The sequence below is a fragment of the Rhinoraja longicauda genome, chromosome 1 (assembly GCF_053455715.1).
Source record: "Rhinoraja longicauda isolate Sanriku21f chromosome 1, sRhiLon1.1, whole genome shotgun sequence".
Classification (NCBI taxonomy): Eukaryota; Metazoa; Chordata; class Chondrichthyes; order Rajiformes; family Arhynchobatidae; genus Rhinoraja; species Rhinoraja longicauda.
The window spans coordinates 138,906,704-138,928,105 of NC_135953.1; the positions used below are offsets into that span (position 1 = coordinate 138,906,704).

The window sequence follows — 21,402 nt, forward strand, 5'->3', positions numbered from 1 at the left end:
AGAATAGACAATGACACACTTTGAATGGCAAAGCCCCAGGGAATAGTCAGGATATTGAGGGTATCAGGGATTACGGGGAGAAGGCAGGAGAATGGGGTTAGGAGGGAGAGATGGATCAGCCATGATTGAACGGCGGAGCAGACTCGATGGGCCGAATGGCCTAATTCTACTCCTATCACTTATGACAATAGACAATAGAAAATAGGTGCAGGAGAAGGCCATTCGGCCCTTCGAGCCAGCACCGCCATTCAATGTGATCATGGCTGATCATTCTCAATCAGTACCCCGTTCCTGCCTTCTCCCCATACCCCCTGACTCCGCTATCCTTCAGAGCTCTATCTAGCTCTCTCTTGAATGTATTCAGAGAATTGGCCTCCACTGCCCTCTGAGGCAGAGAATTCCACAGATTCACAACTCTCTGACTAAAAAAGTTTTTCCTCATCTCTGTTCTAAATGGCCTACCCCTTATTCTTAAACTGTGGCCCCTGGTTCTGGACTCCCCCAACGTTGGGAACATGTTTCCTGCCTCTAACGTGTCCAACCCCTTAATAATTTTATATTACCTTATGATCACATGACCAGCGGGTCTTTGTCTTGAGGTTCAAAGATTCCTGAACAATACAGGAAGATAGAGTGGCCATGAAGGCACAATGAATGCTAGCCCACGTTAGCCAGAGCATGGAATATAACTGCAGGCAGCTTTTGGTACAGCTTTATATAACACCGGTAAGGCTACATTTGGAATACTGTGTGCAGTTTGGTTAAAAAGTGTAGAGAGTGCACTTTTGTTCCAGAGGGGATGCAAAGGAGATTCACTAAGATATTTTGTAGAGAGACTATACTTCATTTATGACAAGAGATTGTGGAGGCTGTATTTTGTTTGCTTGTAACAGAGAATGTTGAGGCAGTATATATAACACCGATTTCAATGAAACTTCTTCCATTAGCACCAAAGGGACGACGGTGAGTAAGGTGGGCCAACATTTTTTGCGCTATCATGTACCGTTTTGGCTGTAGTTCAGGAACAAACAAACAAACAAACGAGAGTTTTAGTATATAGATGGACCAAACGCGGGCAGGTGGGTCTAGTGTAGCTGAGACATTGTTGGCCGGTGCGGGCAAGTTAGGCCGAAGGGCCTGTTTCCACACTGCATCACTTTGTGACTCTGGTGGTTTTGCTGAAGAAATGAGCCAGGTTAATGGAGAAGACGGTAGAGCTGACCTCAGCTGCTTATGATTCAGGTGCTTCAGTTCTATCTGAGAAGATTGTCCACCTGTAAGCCTGGACAATGACCGGATGGATAAGTGAAAATGATTCTAAAAAAAAGCAGAAAATGCTGGAAATACTCTGAAGATCAGGCCACATCCATGTATTGCTTTTAGCCACAGATATGGGAATAGAAACATAGAAAATAGGTACAGGAGAAGGCCATTCTGCTCTTCGAACCATTCAATATGATCATGGCTGATCATCCAAAATCAGTACCCCGTTCCTGCTTTCTCCCCATATCCCTTGATTCCGTTAGCTCTAAGAGATATCTAACTCTCTCCTGAATACACCTCTCTTGAAACTAGGGTTGCCAACTTTCCCACTCCCAAATAAGGGACAAAGGTGACGTCAACGCCATGTGCCCCACGTGACCTCACCCAGCCAGTGGCCACGTGCTCCTGCTCCACCAACGGCGGCCGCCCAGGCCTACACTGTCCAGGCCTACAGTGTCCGGGCCTACAGTGTCCGGGCCTACAGTGCCCAGGCCTACAGCGCCGGGCCTACAGCGTCCGGGACTACAGTGTCCGGGCCTACAGCGTCCGGGCCTACAGTGTCCGGGCCTACAGCGTCCGGGACTACAGTGTCCGGGCCTACAGCGTCCGGGACTACAGTGTCCGGGCCTACAACGTCCGGGACTACAGCGTCCGGGACTAGTGTCCGGGCCTACAACGTCCGGGACTACAGTGTCCGGGCCTACAGTGTCCGGGTCTACAATGTCCGGGCCTACAGTGTCCGGGCCTACAGTGCCCAGGCCTACAGCGTCCGGGCCTACAGCGTCCGGGACTACAGTGTCCGGGCCTACAGTGTCCGGGCCTACAGCGTCCGGGACTACAGTGTCCGGGCCTACAGTGTCCGGGCCTACAGTGTCCGGGCCTACAGCGTCCGGGACTACAGTGTCCGGGCCTACAGCGTCCGGGACTACAGCGCCCTCCTGGGCCTAATACAGGACAAGGGCGGACCCGTACGGGACAAACCAAACTAGCCCAATATAGGGGATGTCCCGGCTAATACGGACAGTTGGCAATCCTACTTGAAACAGAGATCGAACTGGGAAGGAGTGGAAAGAAGCTTATTAAAGTTGCAAGAAGGCTGAGGTTTTCTGTCTGCCTCCCCGCCTGCAGCTTAATCTCATATTCTTTCCTTCCCAGTCCCGACAAAGCGTGCATGACCTGAAACGTTGGCTCTGCCTCTCTTCCCACAGATGCAGTCTGGTGCGCTGAGTATTTCCTGCATTGTCTGCATTTTTATTTTCAATTTTCCAGCATTTATCTTTTTTGATTTTCAGGTCTATGTTCTTGCCTGCGCATTCGTATGCAGTTAATTTGGCAATTTTTCGCTCCGGTAAATTATTCAAGATATTGCAAAATGTAGTCAACACCAGATAAAAGTATGTAAAAATATGGGAGGCATAACAGCATACATTATCAGAGTCTTCTTTCCCCAGGGTGTAAGTATTAAGTAATGTACTATTCCTTCATCTACACAATTTAAAAATAAAACTAGACCAAGTGGATCCGTTGGGCCCAAACCTCTCCTGCATTGGTGCAGCACCCTCTCCTCCCTCCTCCACTCTCCCTCCCTCCTCCTCCTCCTCCTCACCTTCCCTCCCCCCCACTCCCCTCCTCCCCCTCCCTTCTCCCCTCCCCCCTCCAACCCCCCTCCCCTCCCCCCACTCCATTCCCCCTCAAACCCCCCCTTTACCTCTCCCTCCCCCCTCCATCCCTCCTCCCCTCCCACTCCAACCCCCCCTCCCCTCCCCCTTCCCCTCCCCCTCAACCCCCTTATCCTCACTCCTCCCCTTCCCCTCCCCCCCCACTCCATTCCCCCTCAACCCCCTTATCCTCACTCCTCCCCTTCCCCTCCCCCCCACTCCATTCCCCCTCAACCCCCTTATCCTCACTCCTCCCCCTTCCCCTCCCCCCCACTCCATTCCCCCTCAACCCCCTTATCCTCACTCCTCCCCCTTCCCCTCCCCCCCCACTCCATTCCCCCTCAACCCCCTTATCCTCACTCCTCCCCCTTCCCCTCCCCCCCCACTCCATTCCCCCTCAACCCCCTTATCCTCACTCCTCCCCCTTCCCCTCCCCCCCCACTCCATTCCCCCTCAACCCCCTTATCCTCACTCCTCCCCCTTCCCCTCCCCCCCCACTCCATTCCCCCTCAACCCCCTTATCCTCACTCCTCCCCTTCCCCTCCCCCCCCCACTCCATTCCCCCTCAACCCCCTCCCTTATCCTCCCTTCTCACCCCCTCCCTCAACCCTCCTCCCTCCCTCCCGAGGGGATAGATTTAAACTTTAAACTGGGAATAACTTTAAAACTATATCACCGATTTCAATGAAACTTGGGCAGCAACTCTACCGCCGTGCCACCGTGACCGCCCAATACTATGCCCAATACAATCGGGCATAGCTTTAGGGTGAGAGGGAGAAAGTTGAAAGTAGATGTGTGAGGGCAAGTCTTTTACACAGAGTGGTGGGTGGGTCCCTGAAGTGCTGGAGTTGCAGGTCAGAGGCAACACAGACAGGTATATAAATATGCACAGAATGGATGGGATAAGGTGGATGGGACGTTTAATTTGGCAGCATGGGGCTGTGCTCTACTGTATCATGTTCAATGTAAGTAATTGGGGCGGCACGGTGGCGCAGCGGTAGAGTTGCTGCCTCACAGCGCCGGAGACCCGGGTTCCATCCCGACTACAGGTGCTGTCTGTACGGGGTTTGTACGTTCTCCCCGTGACCTGCGTGGACTTTCTCCAGGATCTCCGGTTTCCTCCCACCCTCCAAAGACGTCCAGTTCTGCAGGTTAATCGTCCAGGTGTAGGTGTAAATTGTCCACAGTGTGTGTAGGATAGTGTTAGTGTGCAGGGGCCGCTGGTCGGTGCAGACCCGGTGGGCCGAAGGGCCTGTTTCCGCGCTGTGTCCCAAAACTGAACTAAAACTAAATCGCAAGCAATGGGAAAAAAAGCGAAATGTAAGCATCGCATTAAAACGCAACCAATAATAATTCTCAATAGGCATGACCTTAAACAGTTGACATGTTTATTCGAGGTCAGGTAGATTAATATATTAGCAGCATGTCACACTTTATTTCAACAAAGCAGAGATGATTGGAATCAGTCACTTTCACTTCCATATATATAGTGAGAGAAATCCCCTTTTTTGCTTCTTGTGACCTTGCAAGCTTTTTTTATTCTAAGTCCGCAGCTGGTAGCGCTCAGGGGATCAGCTCACACGCAAACTGTTCCAATTGTTATGATTTTCTCCCCTAAGAAAGTATGTCTTTGGTAAATTGAGCAAAATGAGATTCAAAACACTGTAATAAGTAACACCAATGTGCAATCAATCTGAAGAATTAACAATGATCCTTTCTCTGCAGATGCTGCCTGATTTGCCGAGCCGTTCCTGAATTTTCTGTCTTTCAATACAAATGTAAGCCCGCACCGACCAGCGGTCCCCGCGCACTAACAACTATCCTGCGCACACTGTGGACAATTTACTAATGTATTAAGATGTTTCTAAATCAGAAAGATTTGTTGGTCATTAATTATGCAATATTCCCCACAGTGTCAGGGTCCATGCTTGCTTTGCCCTTTGTCGCGATGGTCATCGAAAGGCTTTGTTCCATTTCATGCTTGACATCATTCTTGAGCACCTTGTTGATCTTGGCAAACTCCTGGTGGATTTGTGCAAAGGTCTTGTTCTTGGTTTCAGGTAAGACAAAGTAGAGATATAATGATCCCAGTAGACAAATTGCAGCAAAGAGCAGGAAACAGAACGGTCCTAGGCCACTCTGTGTGCATATAAACAAAAGTGATTCATTAAACAGATGGGGGTCATCTATTATTATTATTATTATTATATTGCTAAAAATCTCATCTTGTATATATGTATATATATATATATATATATATATATATATATATATATATATATCTAAAGTTGGAGAAGTCATTGTTCACATATATATATATATATATATATATATATATATATATATGAACAATGACTTCTCCAACTTTAGATAGTTCCTCTGTCTCTCTCTTTCCCCCCCTCCCTCCCCCTTCCCAGTTATCCCACACTGTCTTCCTGTCACTACCTATATCCTTACTTTGTCCCACCCCCCTGACATCAGTCTGAAGAAGGGTCTCGACCCGAAACGTCACCCATTCCCTCTCTCCTAGATGCTGCCTGACCTGCTGAGTTACTCCAGCATTTTACGATACCTTCGATTTGTACCAGCATTTGCAGTTATTTTCCTACACTATATATATATATATATACGATAGCGCAAACATTTTAGGGGCACCTTACTCACCATTTGCCAGCGGTGTGCAGTATCAAGTTTCGTTCAAATTGTTGCGCTATCGTGTACCGTTTTGGCTGTATTTCGGACACATACCCCATAAAATAAACATTGCCATTTTGATCTAATACCTCCGTGTTCAATGTTGTCATTAAACGCGTGCTTCGTTGAGCGATAACTCCTGAGGTAAATGCTCAAATTTTTTTCCAGTTAAAGTTTGACCACTCAATAATATTAAAATTGTGCATCTTTTTTTCCATCGACGCCTGTCACAACGGGAACCCAACAAGTCCGCGGAACGTCTAGTTTCTTATTAAAATCTTCGCGACATTTTTAACTATCTTAATTTGCATTACTGCTGAATTCACTGCCGCTTCTCTTTTGGGTTGGGAATGCCAACTTTAAAGATGTTCTAACCCTTTTCTCCAATGGGATATTCCTTTGTCATTTTGTCTTGTTCGTCCTCAGAATGTGGTTGAAGAGATATTTCCTCTGTCCTGGCCCTCTCCTGCTCTGTCGGAAACTTAAAACTAACTTATTTCGTTTTTAGTTTAGTTTAGAGATACAGCGCGGAAACAGGCCCTTCGGCCCACCGGGTCCGCGCCGACCAGCGATCCTCGCGCATTAACACTATCCTACACACACAAGGGACGATTTACATTCATACCAAGCCACTCACCCCTACAGACCTGTACGTCTTTGGAGTGTGGGAGGAAACTGAAGATCTCGGAGAAATCCCACGCAGGTCTCGGGGAGAACGTACAAACTCCGTGCAGACGGCACCCGTAGTCGGGATCGAACCCGGGTCTCCGGCGCTGCATTTGCTGTAAGGCGGCAACTCTACCGCTGCGCCACCGTGCTGCCCTTCAATTGCCCCGTTCCCTCTTCGGATGAAGGTTCTTTAATCTTAAATATTCTTTTCTATGGAGGCTGCCCACAACGGACAGATTATTTCCAGCTTTTTTTTGCTTTTACTTCAGACTTACAGTACCTGGGGGTTTTTTTTAACGCTCTTCAGAAAATGTCTACTTCTCCAGTTTTTGACAACCTTGGGCAGTGCTACAAAGTACAGATTCTGCAGGAACATTAATTCTCATTTGTCATTTTCTATCTCCTGCTGTGGCTGTAACTGACCTATATTGCAGCAGTCATTTTCTAGCCTGGTAATGTAATCTGCTGGTGGATAGGCAGGCCTCTTCGATAAGTTTAATGCCCGAGGGCCGTCTCCTGTGTGAGCAGGAACTCTCGCTACTTTCAAGAGGAATTTAGCTGAGCATCTGACGAGCAACAACATAGACGACCGCACACTGAGTGCTGTAAAATGGGATTAGGATAAATGGATACCCAACAATGTATCCTATCCTACCGGTGGTGCAGCGGTAGAGTTGCTGCCTTACTGAGCTTGCAGCGCCAGAGATCCGGGTCCCAGGTTCCATCCCGACCACGGGTGCTGTCTGTATGGAGTTTGTACGTTCTCCCCGTGACCTGCCCGGGCTTTCTCAGAGATCTTCGGTTTTCCTCCCACACTCCAAAGATGTACAGGCATGCAGGTTAATTGGCTTGGTATAAGTGTAAATTGTCCTTAGTGTGTGCAGGTTAGTGTTAATGTGCGGGGATCGCTGGTCGGTGCGGACTCGGTGGGCCGAAGGGACTGTTTCCGCACTGTATTTCTAAACTAAACTAAATAAACTAAAGCTGGCATGGACATGTGGACTGATTGCCCCATTTCTGTTCTGTAAGACTTTAGTGCCTATCGCTGGAAAATTCCAGAACAATAGTTATTAAGTCACAATTTGTTAATTTTTATATTTCTAATTATTTTGTTATGGCAAATTTTGGCGAATTAGTGGAAAATTATACATAAGAATAGCAAAAAAGCATGTAAAAGATTAAACTTACCATTGTTTAGTAAATTAGTTTAGTAATTTGGTAAATTGTTTAGTACATTAGTAAATAATTTAGTAAATTAGTAAATTGGTTAGTAAATTAGTAAATTGTTTAGTAAATTAGTAAATTAGTAAATGTTTAGTAAATTAGTAAATTAGTAAATAGTAGTTTTGTAAATTGTTTAGTAAATTTATTAAATTTGCATATTTTAATCAAATTAGACACAAAAGAAAAACATTGCTGTAGTACGTTAAGAACTGGAGTCCAACATGGTAAATTAAAATTTAAAAAAACATTATTAGTCCCTTGCTTAGGGTAAAGAGTTAAGTATTTGTTGTTAGCATGAATGGATCATTGATCAAATATGTGTCACAATGGGATCTCTCCAATCACTGAAACGTTTAGGACAGAAGAGCAATCAGAAGTAAAATATCCAGAAACATAAATCACTCAGAATATCTCCCTGATTCTCTGCAGTAATTTTGTAGGATTTTTGGTCATCAGTCCAAGTATTCCTGATTAGTACGGGTGTTAGAGGTTATGGGGAGAAGGCAGGAGAATGGGGTTAGGAAGGAGAGATAAATCAGCCATGGTTGAATGGCAGAGTAGACTTGATGGGCCAAATGGCCTAATTCTGCTCTTATCACTTATGATCTATTTCCTAACTATTAACACGTCATTTTCACTCATCCCCCAATACTTGATGACCATCTTGGACCCCAGTTCCTATAAAGACTCCGTTAATCATTGCAAATTGTTGTTATGAAATTCACCCATTCCTCTCTGCCTTTTTAATCTCTTAAATAACTCAAGAATCACAATGCCCTTCGACCAATGGACACCTACGCTTATCTATAATCTATAAATGGCAAACCTCTGAGCATTGGCATTCTCCTCACTAAACATCTCCTTCTATATCGATTCTGACTTCTTGTCATAGAGTCATGGAGTGATACAGGCCCTTCGGATCTAACGTGCCCACACTGACCAACATGTCCCAGCTACACTAGTCCCACCTGCCCGTGTTTGGTCCATGTCCCTCCAAACCTGTCCTATCCATGTACCTGTCTAACTGTTTCTTAAACGTTGGGATAGACCCAGGCTCAACTACCTCCTGTGGTTGTTCCATTCACCCACCACCCTTTGTGCGAAACTTGTGTGGAACTGTTTGTTATCAATCTTATAACAGATCTGCTTGCCTGGCCCAATAACAATTGAACAACAAATTCCCCCATGGTATCTATCTTTCTAATTTGGTAACCTGGCTGTTATGCGTCTGTCGTGACCAAAACCATTTGCTCAAATTTGGCGACAACTTCTGCAAATGTTGTTGGGTCACTGTGAATGATCAGAGCCTGACATGTCCACACTAATAGACAATAGACAATAGACAATAGGTGCAGGAGGAGGCCATTCGGCCCTTCGAGCCTGTACGCACCGCCATTCAATGTGATCATGGCTGATCATTCTCAATCATCTGATCAGTCCATGCTATGTCTTTCAATTTTCTGTGATTCAGAAAACAGATTAGGAAGTGGCATCATAAATTTCCAGGCTTAAAACATTCAATGGCAAAATGTCATTGCTTAATTTCATACAATCGGCACGGTGGCGCAGCGGTAGAGTTGCTGCCTTACAGCGAATGCAGCGCCGGAGACTCAGGTTCGATCCTGACTACGGGCGCCGGCTGTACGGAGTTTGTACGTTCTCCCCGTGGGTGTCCGGGCCTACAGCAGCCTCCGGGCCTACACTGTACGGGCCTACAGCGCCCCCCGGGCCTAATAGGGGACAAGGGCTCGGGGGGGGGGCTGTAGGCCCGGACGCTGTAGGTCCCGACACTCCAGGTTTCCGACATTTGGACAGTCTAGGTCCGGAGGCCCGGGCACCGCATAACGGAGGTTGCGTAGCAACCCGCCTCCCGGCCTGGACAGCCACCATTGTGGCCGCTGGCTGGGTGAGGCCACGTGGGGTGCGGGGTGGTGACGTCACCTTTTGTCCCTTATTTGGGAGTGAAGAAGTTGGCAACCCTACTAATACGGGACAAGGATGGTTCCGTACGGGTCAAACAAATATAGTCCAAAATACGTGAGTTGGCAACATGGGCCTGTTTCCAGCCTGCATGACTCTATAAACATAAAAGTCAGTGAGTTATTCCTTTATTAAATGAGGAAGTAATAAACACATAAATCAGGAGGAGGAGGTCTCTCGGTCCATGTACCTAATCCACCATTCAGTCAAAATTAAGTGTAACCTGAATTCCACGTGTGGCGGCGCCTAACGGCTGTGGCTCGCTGGCAGTCTGTTCGTCTTTTTTCCTTTTTTTTTGTTGTGTGTCGGTGTTGGGATGGTTTTTGTTTTTGTTTTTTGGCTGTGTATGTGGGGGGGGGGGGTGGGGTGTGGGATGGGGTGGGGGGTGGTGGGGTGGAGGAAACCTTTCTTTTTTAGGTCTCTTCCTCACGGCGCGGGGTGCGGCTTGGCCGCGGGGCCTTCCATCGCCCGCGGGGCCTTCCATCGCCCGGTGCGGCTCGGCCGCGGGACTTTACATCGCTGGTGCGGCTCGGCCGCGGGGCCTTCCATCGCCCGGCGCGGCTCGGCCGAGGGACTTTACATCGCTGGTGCGGCTCGGCCGCGGGGCCTTCCATCGCCCGCGGGGCCTTCCATCGCCCGGTGCGGCTCGGCCGCGGGACTTTACATCGCTGGTGCGGCTCGGCCGCGGGGCCTAACATTGCCCCGCGCGGCTCGACCGCGGGACTTAGCAGCGCACGGTACGGCCGCGGGGCCTTCCATTGCCCGGCTCGGTCACGGGACGTTTCAGCACCCGGTGCGACTCGGCCGCGGGGCCTTCAATCGCCCGGCTCGGTCACGGGACGTTTCAGCACCCGGTACGGCTCGGCCACGGAGCCTTCAATCGCCCGGCTCGGCCGCGGGGACTCCCATCCCCTTGCGGGGACTGTGCGGGTCGGTCGGGGAAGAGCTGTCTGTCCGTGGGCGTGGGGAAGAGAGTGGAAGTTTTGTTGCCTCCATCACAGTGAGGGGGTGTTTGGAGTCACTGTGATGGACGTTTGTGTTGGGGTCATGTGTCTTGTGTTCTTTTTTTTGTGTGACTGCTATGTAGTTTCGTTCGGTACCTTGGTACCGAATGACAAATAAAGCTCTGTATTCTGTATTCTGTACATCCCTGCCCATCCTCAGTATCCATTCACCCCCCACTGACCAAGATCCCATATACTCACTTTATAAAACCAATAATGCCTCTACTTCCACTCATCTATTGGCCAAGAGAGTTCTAAAGAATCTCAACCATGAGAGAAAAAAGATCAAAGATAGACACAAAGTGCTGAAGTATCTCAGCGGGTCAGGCAGCATCTCTGGAGAGAAGATAGACACAAAGTGCTGGAGTAACTCAGCGGGTCAGGCAGCATCTCTGGAGAGAAGGAATGGGTGACGTTTCGGGTCGAGACCCTTCTTCAGAGTCTACAGACTGGGTCTGAAGAAGAGTCTCGATCTGAAACGTCACCCATTCCTTCTCTCCAGAGATGCTGCCTGTCCCACTGAGTTACTCCAGTATTTTGTGTCTATCTTCAGTGTAAACCAGCGTCTGCAGTTCCTTCGTACACCGAGGAAAAAAAGATCATCTGCCTTAAATGAGTGATCTTCTATTTTTTTTAAAATGACCTTTAGTTCTAGATTCTTCCACAAGAAACCTCTTTGGGATCTGAAATGTTTCAATCGTCCAATTTGACTCTTCTAAACGGCAGCGGACATAAGCCGAGCTTTTCCAAACTTTCCCCATGAGACATTCCTGCCCATTCTAGGAATCAGTCAGTAAGAGTTCTCGAAACTGCCTCCAATGCATTGACGTCCTTCCTTAAATAAGGAAATTGATGCTGTACATAGTACTCAGAAGAGGTCTAATCAATGAGCCGTGTAATGAAGACATGACCTCTATTTTTCCCTCACAATAAATAACTGCATTTTCTTGACTTTCCCAATTACTTGCAGCATATGCATATCAGCCTTTTGTGCATCATGTATTAAGACACCCAGACCCCTCTGCAGCTCACAAGCCTGCAGTCTCTCACAATTTGGATAACATATACAAGGCATTGGTGAGCACATATTTGGAGCATTGCATTCAGTTTTGGTCACTCCTATTTACAGGAACGACGCTGTTAAGCTGAAAGGGCGCAGAGAAGAATAACGAGGATGTTGCCAGGTAGGGTTGCCAACTGTTCCGTATTAGTCGGGACATCCCGTATATTGGGCTAATTTGGTTTGTTCTGTACAGGACCGCCCTTGTCCCGTATTAGGCCCGGGGGGCGCTGTAGGACCGGACACTGTAGACCCAGACACTGTAGGCCGAGACACTGTAGGCCCGGACAGTGTAGGCCCGGAGGCCTGGGCACCGCCTAACGGAGGTTGCGTAGCAACCCGCCTCCCGGCCTGGACGGCCGCCATTGGTGGAGCGGGAACACGTGGCCGCTGGCTGGGTGAGGTCACATTGGGCGCGGGGAGGTGACGTCACCTTTTGTCCCTTATTTGAGAGTGAGAAAGTTGGCAACCCTGTTGCCAGGACTCCAGGGCCTGAGCTCTAGGAAGAGGTTGAGCAGGCTAGGGCTATATTCCTTGGAGCGCTGGAGGATGAGGGGTGATCTCATAGAGGTGTATAAAATCATGAGATGAATCGATCGGGTAAATGCACAGAGTAGGGGAATCACAAACTTAGGTTTAAGGTGAGTGGGGGATGATTTAGGGGCAATGTTTTTCCACAAAGAGGGGTAGGCATATGGAATGAGCTGCCAGAGGAGGTAGTTGAGGCAGGTCCTATCACAATGTTTAAAGAATATTTCGACAGGTAGTGTAAGAAAATAACTGCAGATGCTGGTACAAATCGAAGGTATTTATTTCACAAAATGCTGGAGTAACGACAGGTAGGATAGGTTTAGAAGGAATATGTAGGAAGGAACTGCAGATGCTAGTTTAAACAGAAGATAGACACAAAAAGCTGGAGTAACTCAGCGGGTCAGCCAGCATCTCTGGAGAGAATTGCTGCTTTACAGCGAATGCAGCGCCGGAGACTCAGGTTCGATCCTGACTACGGGTGCCGCACTGTAAGGAGTTTGTACGTTCTCCCCGTGGCCTGCGTGGGTTTTCTCCGAGATCTTCGGTTTCCTCCCACACTCCAAAGACGTACAGGTATGTAGGTTAATTGGCTGGGTAAATGTAAAAATTGTCCCTAGTGGGTGTAGGATAGTGTTAATGTACGGGGATCGCTGGGCGGCACGGACTTGGAGGGCCGAAAAGGCCTGTTTCCGGCTATATATATAATGATATGATATGATATGAATGGGTGACGTTTCGGCTCGAGACAATAGACAATAGACAATCGGTGCAGGAGGAGACCATTCGGCCCTTCGAGCCAGCACCGCCATTCAATGTGATCACTGCTGATCATTCACAATCAGTACCCCGTTCCTGCCTTCTCCCCATACCCCCTGACTCCGCTATCCTTAAGAGCTCTATCTAGCTTTCTCTTGAATGCATTCAGAGAATTGGCCTCCACTGCCTTCTGAGGCAGAGAATTCCACAGATTTACAACTCTCTGACTGAAAAAGTTTTTCCTCATCTCCGTTCTAAATGGCCTACCCCTTATTCTTAAACTGTGGCCCCTTGTTCTGGACTCCCCCAACATTGGGAACATGTTTCCTGCCTCTAACGTGTCCAACCCCTTAATAATTTTATATGTTTCGATAAGATCTCCTCTCATCCTTCTAAATTCCAGTGTATACAAACCTAGTCGCTCCAGTCTTTCAACATATGACAGTCCCGCCATTCCGGGAATTAACCTAGTAAACTTAGGCTGAAGACCCTTCTTCAGTAAGAAATGGTGTTAGGAAAGTTGATAAAGTTGATGAGCCCCACAGGGCCTAATAAACTATATCACAAAGCACGATGGAAGTAGATTCAGTTATTTTCCAAAGATCCACAAACAAGGACAGCTCCAGCAGACTTGATGAGAGGCAACATAACTCCACTTGTCAAATGAAAGGAGAAAGACATAAATCAAGGAATTGCAGATCAGTGAGCTGGAAATCTGAAGCAGGAATAAAAGCCATTTTGTTAAATTTAGTAGCAGAACACTTGGAAAACAGCAGCTGAATCACGAGAGTCAACATGGATTTACAAAAGAGAAATGACACTTGATAATTGTACTAGACATTTTTGTGGCTGGAACTAGCGGAGTTGAAGAGGGAGAAACAGTGGATGAGGTATAGGTATTGACATGAAAGGAGAACTGGATGGCCAACAGGCAACACAGAATAAGAAAGTCTTTTTCCCAGTGCAGGCAGTGACTACTGGAGTACCAGAGGTTTCCTGGTATTCCTGGTATTCCTGGTATTCACAATATGCATTCATCATTAGGACAAGGGATAAAGGCAGTAGATTTGTTGCCTTACAGTGCCAGAGCCCCGGGTCCCAGGTTCGATTCTGACTATGGGCGCTGTCTGTACGGAGTTTGTACGTTCTCCCCGTGACCTGCGCGGGTTTTCTCCAAGATGTGGGAGGAGTTGGCTGCGCCTAACGGCTGCGGCTCTCTGGCAGTCTGTTGTCTTTTTTTCTTTTTTTTTGTTTGTGTCGGTGTTGGGATGGTTTTTGTTTCTGTTTTTGGCTGTGTATGTGTGGTGGGGGTGTGGGGTGGGGTGGGAAACCTTTCTTTTATTGGGTCTCTTCCCCGGGGCGCGGCTCGGCTGCGGGCCTTAACATCGCAGGCGCGGCTCGGCCGCGGGACGTTTCAGTGCCCGGTGCGGCTCGGCCGCTGGACTTAACATCGCCCGGTGTGGCCGCGGGACGTTTCAGTTCCCGGTGCGGCTTGGCCGCTGGACTTAACATCGCCCGGTGTGGCCGCGGGACGTTTCAGTGCCCGGTGTGGCTCGGCCGCGGGACGTTTCAGTGCCCGGTGCGGCTCGGCCGCTGGACTTAACATCGCCCGGTGTGGCTGCGGGACGTTTCGGTGCCCGGGGCGGCTCGGCCGGGGGGCCTTCCATCCCCTTGCGGGGGCTGTGCGTGTCGTTTGCCTCGGTTGGGGTCGAGCTGCCTGTCCGTGGGTGCGGGGGGGAAGAGAGTGGAAGTTTTGTTGCCTCCATCACAGTGAGGGGGTGTTTGGAGTCACTGTGATGGATGTTTGTGTTGGGGTCGGGTGTCCTGTGTTCTTTTCTTTTTTGCTGTGTTTTGTGTGACTGCTGAAATTTCGCTCGGTGTTGTGCCGAGTGACAATAAAGTGTTGTTATGTTATGTTATGTTATCTTCGGTTTCCTCCCACACTCCAAAGACGTACAGGTTTGAAGGTTAATTGGCTTGGTATAAATGTAAATTGTCCCTAGTGTATGTAGATAGTGTTGATGTGCAGGGATCGCTGGTCTGTGCAGACTCGGTGGGCCGAAGGGCCTGTTTACACGCTGTATCTCTAAAACTAAAAACTAAAAAAAGGGGATTTAAATGTAATATGTCCAAGTTTGCTCATAATACAAAGTTGAATGTGAATGTGAGTCGAGGGTCTGAGCTATAAGGAGAGATTGAGTAGGCATGGACTCTTCCTTGGAGTGCAGGATGATAAGGGGTGATCATGTGGAGGTGTACAAGGCCATGAGAGGAATAGATCGGGTAGATACATAGAGTCTCTTGCCCAGAGTAGGGGAATCGAGAACCAGAGGACATAGGTTTGAGGTGACGGGGAAAGATTTAATAGAAATTAGTTTAGTTTAGTTTAGAGGCCCACTGAGTCCATGCCGACCAGCGATCCCCGTACACTTTGAGTATCCTACAGACACTAGGGGCAATTTACATTTATACCAAGCCAATTAACCTTCAAACCTGTAAGTCTTGGGAGTGTGGGAGGAAACCGGTGATCCCGGAGAAAACCCACGCAGGTCACGGGGAGAACGTACAAACTCCGTACAGACAAGCACCCGAAGTCATGATCGAATCCGGGTCTCTGGCGCTGTAAGGCCGCAACCCTACCCCTGCGCCCCCAAATCTGAAGAATCTGAGGGGTAACACTTTAACACATAAGGGTGGTGGAACGAGCTGACAGAGGAGGTAGTTGAGGCTGGGACTTTTCCAACGTTTAAGAAACAATTCGACAGATAGGCCAAGTTTGGGGGGGATACGGGCCAAACGCGGGCAGGTGGAACTAGTGTAGACGGGACGTATTGGTCGGTGTGGGCAAGATGGGCCGAAAGGACCTGTTTCCACGCTGTATCACTCTGCGACTCTATGAGGACGATGCAGAGAAGCCCCAGTGTGATATAGTTGAACCAGTAGTGAATGCACGGCAGATACAGTACACTGTAGCGACCATAGAGAATGGTCCAGGTCGTCGAACCCTCGGATTGGCCAGCGAGGTCACGTGGGAACGCGACCATGAGGATTGGTCCAGGAAACGACATCGCTGATTGGCCAGCGATGTCAGGTGCGCGTTTGGCGCCCGATTTAGCCAGTTCGGCGAAGTCTTCAAGGAAGACAGTAAGTTTATATTGGTTGTCCTGTAACTTGTTGTTTTGATTCTGTATTCGTGTATTGCGGCTGCAATAAACTTCGTCTACAACTAGCAAGTTTCGGACTCGCCATATTGGTGACCCCGAACGTGATCTGGACGATCACCAACTGAGCAGGAACCCGACGCCTCGTTGACGATGACCGAGCAGGGCACACCGGAGTCAAGCGCGGCAGGCGTTCATCTTCCGTTATTTTGGACGTACGCACCGCAAGCTTGGTTTATCCACGCCGAGGCTCAATTCCACATAAAGAAGGTGTCGGACGATTCCACGAAGTACTTCTACCTCGTCAGCGCTCTATCGCCGGACACAACCAAGCGCATGATGCGGTTTATCATAAATTCACCTGCGGAAGACAAGTATGAAACCATGAAGAAGGTATTACTGCGAACCTTCGGGTTAAATAAGCATGGTGGTGCGGCAAAACTTCTGCACCTACCGGAGCTTGGAGACCAACTGCCTTCCGTCCGCATGGCTGAAATGATGGTGCTAGCCGGTGAGCATACGGATTGCCCGATGTTTGAACAGGCATTCCGCGAGAAACTTCCCGAGGATGTCCGACTGCTGCTTACGGATTGTTCTTTTAAGGACCCCGAAGCATATGCAGCGAAAGCGGACGCGCTCATAGCGGGAAAAAACAAGGCAAGTGATTCCATCAACAAAGTCTCGACATCGGTGACCACGCCACAGCGACGGCAAGATGGCGCCACGTCTCCCGCCAATTCTCCGAAAGCCCGCCAAAAAGATCCGCACAAGCGCGGCTGGTGCTATTATCACCTACGATGGGGTAACGAATCCCGCAACTGTCGTTTGCCTTGTACCTTCGCGGGAAATGCCTCTGCCGATCGTACATAGGGGCAGTTACGATTGGCCAGAACCGGCGCCTCTATGTCCATGATCGATTCACGGACACAGAATTCTTGGTAGACACCGGAGCCATCGTCAGCATAGTGCCGCCGACCGACCTCGAAACCAGATCGGGTAAGACAGGTCCCACCCTCATCGCGGTTAATGGCAGCCCAATTCGCACTTTCGGCACACGGAAGATGTCCCTTGCGTTAGGCCTCCGCACGTATGAATGGCCATTCATCATAGCCGACGTCAAACAAGCGATCCTGGGCGCAGATTTTCTCTGGGCTTTTTCACTGGTTCCTGATGTCCGCGGTAACGACCTCCGACCCGCTGCTGAAGACGAGCACGTCGCTCCGGCAATCGCCTCCTCGCCCAGCCCTACTGTCCAGGCCGTCGTCGCGGCCCCCGACTCGTATGCTGCGATTCTGGCGGAGTTCCCAGAGCTGCTCGTCCAACGTTTTGACGCACCTTCAGCTAAGCACGGTGTGGTCCATCACATCCGCACCGAAGGCCCTCCCGTTTTCGCTCGGGCCAGGAGACTACCGCCAGACAAACTGGTGGTGGCACGGGCGGAGTTCAGGAAGATGGAGGAAATGGGAATTGTTCGTCAGTCTGACAGCCCGTGGGCCTCGCCGTTACACATGGTCTCCAAGGCATCTGGGGGGTGGAGGCCATGTGGCGATTATCGGCGTCTCAATGCTGTCACCACGGCTGATCGCTACCCCATACCGCACCTACAGGACTTTTCATCTGGACTGGAAGGAGCGGTGGTGTTTTCCAAAATCGATTTGGTGCGAGGATACCATCAGATTCCGGTGCGACCGGAGGACATACAAAAAACTGCAACTATTACTCCGTTCGGGTTGTTTGAATGGTTGCGTATGCCTTTCGGTTTAAAGAACGCGGCACAGGCTTTCCAGCGACTGATGGACCGCGTGGGCAGGGGTTTACCCTTTGTGTTTATTTATTTAGACGACATCCTGGTAGCCAGCCCCTCAGTGCAAGAACACCAGGCCCATTTGCGGACCGTGTTCCAGCGGCTCCAAGACCACGGGCTCATTATTCAACCCTCCAAATGTCAATTCGGCCTGCCTGCTCTCGATTTTCTAGGACACAGAATTACCCCTGCCGGCGCTGTCCCTTTGCCAGAGAAGGTGGAGGCTATCCGGGCTTTCCCCAGGCCCACCACAGTAAAAGGGCTGCAGGAGTTCGTAGGCATGGTTAATTTCTACCATAGATTCGTTCCGGCAGCGGCGCGAGTCCTGCGCCCACTTTTCCAATGCCTTGCAGGTAATCCGGTAGAGTTGTTGTGGTCCCCGACCGCAGAGTCGGCTTTTACGGCAGCTAAGGCAGCCTTGGCAGACGCCACCATGTTGGTCCATCCGAGCCCCTCCGCCCCCACGGCCCTGACGGTTGACGCCTCTGACGTGGCGGTGGGCGGGGTTCTGGAGCAGCAGGTTGGTGGCCGTTGGCAGCCTTTAGCGTTTTTCAGCCGGCAACTAAATTCGGCCGAGCTGAAATATAGCGCATTTGACCGAGAGCTTCTAGCTCTCCATTTAGCTGTCCGTCATTTCAGGTATTTCCTCGAGGGCCGCCCATTTGTGGCATTTACGGACCACAAGCCATTAACATTTGCTTTTTTGAAATTGTCTGACCCATGGTCGGCCCGCCAGCAGCGGCACCTGACTGCTATCTCAGAATTTACCACAGATGTCCGTCATATCGCGGGTAAGCTGAATGCCGTTGCTGACGCCCTGTCTAGACCTGCTTTTCCCCCTATTTCGGCGGTGGACTGCGAAGTGGATCCCCAGGAGCTCGCGGAGGCACAGCTCCTGGCGGATACCGTTTCGACGTACCAGTCCACCACTTCGGGATTGAAGTTGGCCCAGGTAGCTTGTGGGTCGGAGGGCACGAAAGTCTGGTGCGATGTTTCTCTTCCTCGCCCCAGGCCGGTAGTACCGCCCTCCCTTCAGCGCCGGGTTTTCGATGCCATTCATGGGCTGGCACACCCGTCCATCCGCTCCACCTCTGCCTTGGTGGCAGCGAGGTTTGTCTGGCATGGCCTGCGGAAACAGGTAGCGGGATGGGCACGTTCCTGCGTGCCCTGTCAGACCGCTAAGGTCCAGCGCCACGTCCAGCCCCCCGTACAGGATTTCGAAGTCCCGGCTTTTCGTTTTTTCCACATCCACGTGGATTTGGTCGGGCCTTTGCCTTCCTCCCGGGGCTACACCCACCTCCTCACGGTGGTGGATCGGTTCACCCGGTGGCCAGAGGCTTTCCCATTGTGTGATATCTCGTCAGCGTCTTGTGCTAGGACTTTGGCCCTTCATTGGGTAGCTCGTTTCGGGGTCCCGGCAGTTATTACAACTGACAGAGGACCACAGTTCACTTCGTCCCTCTGGGCCGCGCTGGCGGAACTGTACGGGTCCAAATTACAACCCACAACTGCATATCACCCCCAGGCAAATGGACTCGTAGAAAGGTTCCACCGCCAACTTAAGGCGTCCCTCTGTGCAAGGCTTGAAGGCCCAGACTGGGTAGACCAACTCCCTTGGGTTCTGTTGGGCATCCGGACGGCTCCTAAGCCAGATCTCGGTGTGTCGTCCGCAGAGCTGGTATATGGCTCGACCCTTCGAGTACCTGGAGATCTGTTTCCGGACACTTCAGCCCTGCTCCCTACAGTCCCATCAGCGTTAGCAGCTCTCCGGGAACGGGTGGGCTCCCTGGCTCCAGTGCCGACTTCACGTCATGGGTGTCCCATGGTACATGAACCGTCTTCCCTGAAGGACTGTGAGTTTGTTTTTTTGCGTAAAGATGCCCATCGCGCCCCGTTGCAGAGGGTCTATCAAGGGCCGTTTCGGGTTTTACGTAAGGGAACGGCTACTTTCACCTTAGACATGGGCGGCAAGAGTGAACTCATCTCGGTGTCCCGGCTCAAACCTGCCCATTTGGACCCGGATCAACCAGTCCTGGTCGGTCAAACCCCTAGAAGAGGCCGACCTCCGTTAGTTCCGCCCAGTCCACAAACCCCCATTCCGACAGTTCCTCCGGGACCCCCAGTTTCGGCTGTTCCCCTAGGACCCCCCGTTTCGGCAGTTCCTCCAGGACCCCCCGTTCCGGTAGTTCCTCCAGAACCTCCCGTTCCGGCTGTTCCACCAAGTCCGGAACCTCCGGCTCCTGTGGTTCAGGCTGTCCCTCTCCGTACTCGTTATGGTCGCGAAATCCGGCTCCCTGCTAGGTTCCGCACCTCGGGTTCTGGGGGGGGTCATGTAGCGACCATAGAGAATGGTCCAGGTCGTCGAACCCTCGGATTGGCCAGCGAGGTCACGTGGGAACGCGACCATGAGGATTGGTCCAGGAAACGACATCGCTGATTGGCCAGCGATGTCAGGTGCGCGTTTGGCGCCCGATTTAGCCAGTTCGGCGAAGTCTTCAAGGAAGACAGTAAGTTTATATTGGTTGTCCTGTAACTTGTTGTTTTGATTCTGTATTCGTGTATTGCGGCTGCAATAAACTTCGTCTACAACTAGCAAGTTTCGGACTCGCCATAACACAGTGGATCAATGTGAGATCATATACTTTGGAAGGCAAATGATTATCTGAATGGCAAAACATTGGGAAAGGGGGATCTACATTAACATCTGTATGACCTTGTCGACTAATCGCTGAAGGTAAGCATGCGGTTTCCGTAGGTGGTAAGAAAGCACAACATATTGTAAGTTGCCTTGGCAATGAGAGATAGGAGCAGAAATAGGAGCAGAATTATCTTGCAGGTACTGTACAGGACATTGGTATGGCCCCATCTTGAGTATTGCGTGGAGTATTAAGAAGTCTGAAGAAGGGTCTCGACCCGAAACGTCACCCATTCCTTCTCTCCAGAGATGCTGCCTGTCCCGCTGAGTTACTCCAGCATTTTGTGTCTACCTTGTGTGGAATGTTAATCTCCTTATCTGAGGAAGAACATTCTTGCTATGGAGGAAGTGCAGCAAAGGTTCCCCAGACAGATTCACCAGACAGAAGAATATTGGACTAGAGGGTGTGAGCTATAGGGAGAGGTTGAGTAGGCTGGGACTCTATTCCATGGAGCGCAGGAGGATGAGGAGAGATCTTATTGAGGTATCATAAGAGGAATAGATCGGGGAGATGCACAGAGTCTCTTGCCCAGAGTAGGGGAATCGAGGACCATAGGTTCAAGGTGAAGGGGAAAAGATTCATTAGGAATCCGAGGGGCAACTTTTTCACACAGAGGGTGGTGGGTGTATGGAACAAGCTGCCAGAGGAGGTAGTTGAGGCAGGGACTATCCCATCTTTTAAGAAACAGTTGGACAGGTGCATAGATAGGACAGGTTTGGGGGGATATGGACCAAGCGCAGGCAAGTAGAACTAGGGTAGCTGGGACATTGTTGGCCGGTGTGGGCGAGTTGGGCCGAAGGGCCTGTTTCCACACTGTATCACTCTATGACTCAATGACTCTAAATGATGTATGAAGAAAGACTGGGTCAATTAGTTATTTGTCACAACCGTTGAGAAGAAGG

The 21,402-nt window shown here is 50.1% G+C and overlaps 1 protein-coding gene across 5 annotated transcripts in view; it reads right to left on the reverse strand.

Annotated features, from left to right (window-relative positions):
- Positions 1-4,292: 4,292 nt before the first annotated feature.
- slc2a9l2 (solute carrier family 2 member 9, like 2) overlaps positions 4,293-21,402 on the reverse strand; it is a 250,648-nt gene continuing 233,538 nt past the window's right edge. For 4 of the 5 annotated variants that reach the window (XM_078407285.1, XM_078407305.1, XM_078407314.1 and 1 more), the window contains one exon: positions 4,293-5,060. In XM_078407285.1, coding sequence (XP_078263411.1) covers positions 4,815-5,060 — 246 coding nt within the window. In that variant the 3' untranslated portion in view covers positions 4,293-4,814. The remainder of the gene's footprint in view (positions 5,061-21,402) is intronic. The other variant, XM_078407296.1, reaches the window with a different exon arrangement.